The sequence below is a fragment of the Austrofundulus limnaeus genome, unplaced genomic scaffold (assembly GCF_001266775.1).
Source record: "Austrofundulus limnaeus strain Quisiro unplaced genomic scaffold, Austrofundulus_limnaeus-1.0 Scaffold28, whole genome shotgun sequence".
Lineage (NCBI taxonomy): Eukaryota > Metazoa > Chordata > Actinopteri > Cyprinodontiformes > Rivulidae > Austrofundulus > Austrofundulus limnaeus.
In genome coordinates, this window is record NW_013952430.1 from 734258 (window position 1) to 740067 (window position 5810).

Here is a 5810-nt window from a genome sequence, read left to right on the forward strand (position 1 = left end):
TGTGTGTGTGTGTGTGTGTGTGTGTGTGTGTGTGTGTGTGTGTGTGTGTGTGTGTGTTCACTCATTCATCAGCTCCCCATTCTTGTCCACACTCATCAGAGAACATCTATATTTGTGAGGACCATTCTGTCAGGCATGTTTCTATGTTGTTTTGTTTGTTTGTCAACAAAAAAGCATATATTAAACATCTTATTGTTCCATATTTTCCTAACAGAGCACTTCGCTCTCAGACTGCAGGTTTACTTGTGGTTCCTGGAGTTTCTAAAAGTAGAATGGGAGGCAGAGCTTTCAGTTATCAAGCTCCTCTCTTGTGGAACCAACTTCCTGTTTCTGTCTGTGAGGCTGACACTCTGTCTACTTTTAAGATTAGACTGAAGACTTTCCTTTTTGATAAATCCTATAGTTAGACTTAGGTTTCCTGAGTTATTCTTCATTTCTGCTGCTATAAACTTAGACTGCTGGAGCACAAACTGAGCACATTTCCTCACTCTGCTGTTGTCTTTAGTCTCTCTTCTCTACATGTTTGTATTTGTAATTATTTCTATCAATAACCTGTTTCTCCTGAACCTGGTTCTGCTGGAGGTTTCTTCCTGCTAAAAGCGAGTTTTTCCTCTCCACTGTCACAATGTGCTGCTCAGGATGGGAGACTGTGGCGAAGTGAAGATTCAACACAGTCTGCTGGCTTCCTCCGATAGATAACTGTTACTAAATTATATTTTATAACGGATTAGAGCCAACGGGACCAAAATAAGACTGAGTACAGTTTGAAGTTACAGAAACATTATTTATAATTTAAAAACAATGAAGCAGGTGAATAAAGCTGCTCCAGTGGTCATCAGTGGCGGGGCCGAACCTCTCCTGATCTATAAAGTTTAATCAGCTAAAAAACAAAGATAACCTGCTTCGAAACAAAACATAAATCCCTAGCAATGACCAAAGAAAGGGACGTTAAAAAGTGGTGACTTTGATTTTGAAATGCAGATGAACTTCCTGTCTGTTACCTGCTTCATCGTCCCCTGGTCCTGCTGCATGTTGCACGTGTTCAGTCCTTGGTTGGCTGCCAGCCCCGCCTGCACAAAACCACTGTTAGGCAGCGCCACTGTGGCTCCTCCCCCCATCATGGTGCCTGATAGGTTTATGTTCTGTGGCGTAAATGGCACCTGAGGCTGCCCCACGAATCCACCTGCTGGACCAAACACAGAAGGGAGGGGGTTGGATGTTATTAAAGGGGTCGGTGTTGTCAGTACCAGCAGCCTGTCAGGTTAGTTTCTAACTAATGAACCATCTCTTAGACATTTTGATATTTTGATTACATCCAGTTGAAGCTGAACTCCGGTCCCTTCAGCTAAACGTCTCATCTTCATCATTTACTCTGTTGTAACGAGCAAAGCAGCCAATAAAACCTACTGCTGCAGGTATGCATTAAATATTAGGCTACTCAGCCTCGACCAAACAACAAGTGTTGTTCATGGTTTATGCGTGCACATGTTCACGATCGCAGTTCAGTCGCCACAAATCGTTCCACTCAGGAATCTAAAGAAGAAGAAGAAACGAAGCTTGAGTGATTCATCACCAAGAATCTGACTTTTTTTTGTTTCCTCGTTGTCCCTGAGGGATAAATTATCCAAAGCCTCTTCACACATTTCTGCCAGAAAACAAGTGTTCGCCTTGCTTTTCTTCTTCATCTCCTGGTTTAACCCGTGGTCCCTTTGTTTTCTCCGTTGAATCATTAGAGTGAGCCATCGTTTTAGATGGAAGAGGCGGGGACAGTTAATGCAGTCGGGGCTTTTGAACTGATAATGATGACAAAATTCAGAGGCAGAGCGGACGTCAAAAGCAGGATCAAGGCCCGCCCCCGCCCGAAATGCTCTCCTTTATTCATCAAAAAAAAATCCAGTAAGACACTTCTGACGATTACAAAGTATAAAGAAAAAAACTATTATTGTATTAAAGTAATCATCAGGTGCTCCAACTTTACTTCTAGAAAAAAAAAACATTGTTTCATAATTGAAGATGTTTGCAGCCGACACTGAACTGGTTGGAAGGTTTGCAATCATGGTTTTCAGCTATAAGCAGTAACTTGCTCAGATGTGCAGTTTTACTGGCAGTAAGGAGCAGTTTGATTGACAGGTGGACTAATAACACGTCAGCATGCAAACATTTGTCTGAACCACCACGGTTAGTGAGCTAAGAGGCTCAGAGTTCAGTCCACTCATCCTGATGTATTTGTGACCTGATGCAGCATTTTCACTGGCTACTTCCGTTGCAGTCCAGTTGTACTGGGAAGTGGGAATATCCGACTTATAAGTTGTAAGTTTAAACTTTCTGTATTATTTATTGCACATTTAGTCAGTCGTACATGTTGTACTGTTCAGTGTTTATAAGAGGACATGTTAAAACCCTGTTTCTATGCAAGAATTACCATGTAGAGCTAGAGCTGTGTGATATGTCTGAAAAATATATCACAAAAGAAGCGTTTCATATCGGTCGATAGATATTTATTGATTCGTTTTTTTAATTAAAGACCAGGAGAAAAAGGGTGATTTTGATGTGACTTCTCTTTTATCCACAACTTCCTCTTGAGCTGTTTTCTCCTTTCTCTTCACGCCATAGTTTTTTTTTTTTTTTAATAATGAGACACAGTGATGAAACATGAAACTGCTTCTTGCGTGTTACTGGCTTACCAAAGAGTGAGTGAGTTTGATGCCACCAGCCTTGCTTAGCTGGGCTTTCAGCCACTGGTTAGCTGTTTTATAGCTGCAGTCATTGTTATTGTGTATTGTCACAATCTCCGGTCCCGGTTTGTTCATAATTTTTATTTCCCTACGCAAATTTCGTAAACTTCCATAAGGTAAATTATCGACACTCTGTTGAATATATTTTCTATTGAAATCAATCATGTGTTTATCATGAGATATGTCATTATCGTTTTATCACCCAGCGCTATGTAGAGCTCAGGAATTGTTTGTTAGCAGTGTTCAGCCATGGCAATAAGATGAGGAACATCATGTTTTGTGTTTAATTCAATTTAAATTCAGAAATACACTATATTGCCAAAAGTATTCACTCACATGCGATCTTAAGGTACATCCCATTCCTAATCCACAGGGTTCAATATGATGTTGGTCCACCGTTTACAGCTAGAACAGCTTCAACTCTTCTATGAAGGCCGTCCACAAGGTTTAGGAGTGTTTATGCGTATTTTTGACCATTCTTCCAGAAGCACAGTGAGGTCACATACTGATGTTGGACAGAAGGCCTGGCTCTCAGTCTCCGCTCTAATCCATCTCAAAGTGTTCTATTGGGTTGAGGTCAGGACTCTGTGCAGGCCAGTCAAGTTCATCCACACCAGACTCTGCCATCCATGTCTTTATGGACCTTACTTTGTGCACTGATGCACAGTCATTTGGATGGGTAAGCAAAAACTTTTAGCAATATAGTGTATCTTATTGATCCCAAAGGGAAATTATGTACGTTTAGTCAAAGTTAAACCCTGATTACAACTGGCCCTGTGAGGGCAGCATGTGGCCATGTGTGAAAACGAGCGTCACATCCCTGTTGTAGATGGAAAGAGCTGAAGAAAAGATGATGTTTGCTCCTCTTTCAGTTACAGTGAAATAGTTAGGAACGAACATAATGAACCAAGTAAAGGTTACATGTTTTCTTCGTGAAATTCTTTGACTTTTTCCATTTTTGGGGGGATTCAGAGAAGAGAATAAGGCCACAAAAAGAGCTTCATAGCTATATTTATTCCTAATCCTTCAAACACGAGTGGATAATCAATAATGTGTTTCTTTATTTAGTAAATATGCTGACAACTGCTCTGCACTAAGGCTCTCACACCAGCCCACATGCTCACACTCCAGCCTTCTCTGTAATATGAGGGAGAAGCTGCAGACGCTTTCACTGCTGCAGAGGGACTCAGCTAAGTGCAGCAGGGAGCAGACGTGGCAGCTTTTCAGCTCGCTGACCTTTCTTCTGCCATCACTCTCCTCCTCATCGTCGCGCCTCCTTCCTGTCACATATGGTTCTAAAAGAGAGCATGTCTGTTTACCTACAAACCCTCACACGTCCTCACACTCTGCACACACAAACTGCAAGTCGCTCACGGCTGACGTGTACAACAGGTGTCGGCCCTTTAAACTTCTAGTCTGGCAATTCAAATAAAAGCAGCTGAATATTTATAGAACAACATCAACCACAAAAAAATTAAATAACAGCAACTGTAGCTAATTTAAAAATGAGGCAAAGCTAAAGCTGCTCCATTGGCTTCAGTTATGCAGGTGGATACAGACACAGAATTAAGAGCACAGCTCATTGAAACGGTGGACATTAATTAAAAAAAACATGGAGCTCTTTCAGTCCTTATCTGCTAGCTGTTTGGCTAACTGGGAATGGGAAAGGCAGTGAGAATGTTGGCCGTTTAACAAAAGCTACAGAAAAACACTAAAACACAGGACACCACAGTGACCAACATGAAACGTTTTGGAGAAACAAAAATCAACTATTTTTAAAAAATTCATCTTGAAAGACAGAATGTAAGGATTTTGACAGTGAGAAGCTAAGAGCTTACTTGTGGTTTGTTTTCTGCAGTGTTTTTATCATTGCAGTGCCGCTGACTTTGTGCTGCAGTTTTCCTTGACTTTCAAACACACAAGGTTTTAATAGTTTTGGATTTTTCCTTATAGTTTAGTTTTATTTTGTTGTGACTTTTGTTTCTTTTAATTCAGTCTTAATTAGTTTTTACAGTGGATTTGCTAGTTTCTGTTATTTTTGCATTTTTAATACTTAGTTTTAGTTTAGTTTATATTAGTTTGCTAGTTAGTATTAGTTTTTTTAATAGTTTATTTGTCAATGCATCCTTCAGCTTGTGATGTTCCTGTGAGTTAACTAACCAACAGCTATTTGGTCTCTAGTTAAAGCAGTTCATTATAGCGACACCATCCTAAAATAATTGCGTAACTCAATTTTGCCAACTACAAACTTGGGCGATTATTTTAGGACGATGACAATAGTTGTTTTCAACCGGGTGCTACCTGCTGCTTGTTTTTCATGGGAGCTAAAATAAACAAAAACTGTAATAAAATGAAAAAAACTATAACTAACTAAAACTGTATAAACATTTTACAAAACTAACTAAAACTGAAATTATAGATAGAATATCCATGGTTTTAATGTTTGTCAATTTATTTTAAGCTGTGTGATCCTTTTTATCAGCTGTGGGCCGTAACAACACTTGTTTACAGTCTGCTGCTGCTCAGCATCGCCTGCTAAATGATGACATTTTGGGAGAAAGCAGCAATGTCCACTTTGGGATTTCTTTGAATGTGAGTGCGAGAAAAATCAAAGCAAATGTCTTGTAGTGGAAACAGGTGATAAAACAGGTGGAATACAAAGGAAAAAACTGCATAAATCAAACTCACACAAGATGGCTAACTATGAGTATCTTGACACACTAGCTTCTCTCAGTAGCTCCCATGAAAAACAAGCAGCAGGTAGCACCAGGTTGGAGACAACTATTGTTATCGTACTAAAATAATCGCCCAAGGTTTTAGTTGGCAAAATTGAGTTACGCAATTATTTTAGGAAGGTGTCGGTATAATGAACTGCTTTAACCAGAGACCAAATATCTGCTGGTTAGTTAACTCACAGGAACATCACAAGCTTCAGGATGCATTGGTAAATAAACTTAAAAAAATACTAATATTAGAACTAATAAAAACTAAACTAAACTAGGGCTGCAACGATTAATCGATTAATCAATGACTAATTTAATAATCGATTAATCGTTTTCTTTTTTTTGTTCTTTA

At 39.4% G+C, this 5810-nt stretch overlaps 1 protein-coding gene across 1 annotated transcript in view; it reads right to left on the minus strand.

Annotated features, from left to right (window-relative positions):
- Window positions 1-1001: 1001 nt before the first annotated feature.
- Window positions 1002-5810, minus strand: part of smap1 (small ArfGAP 1) — a gene marked incomplete at its 3' end in the record, with an annotated part of 111771 nt that continues 106962 nt past the window's right edge. The window contains 1 exon segment of the mRNA XM_014005034.1: window positions 1002-1186. Within this exon segment, the coding sequence (XP_013860488.1) occupies window positions 1002-1186 (185 nt within the window).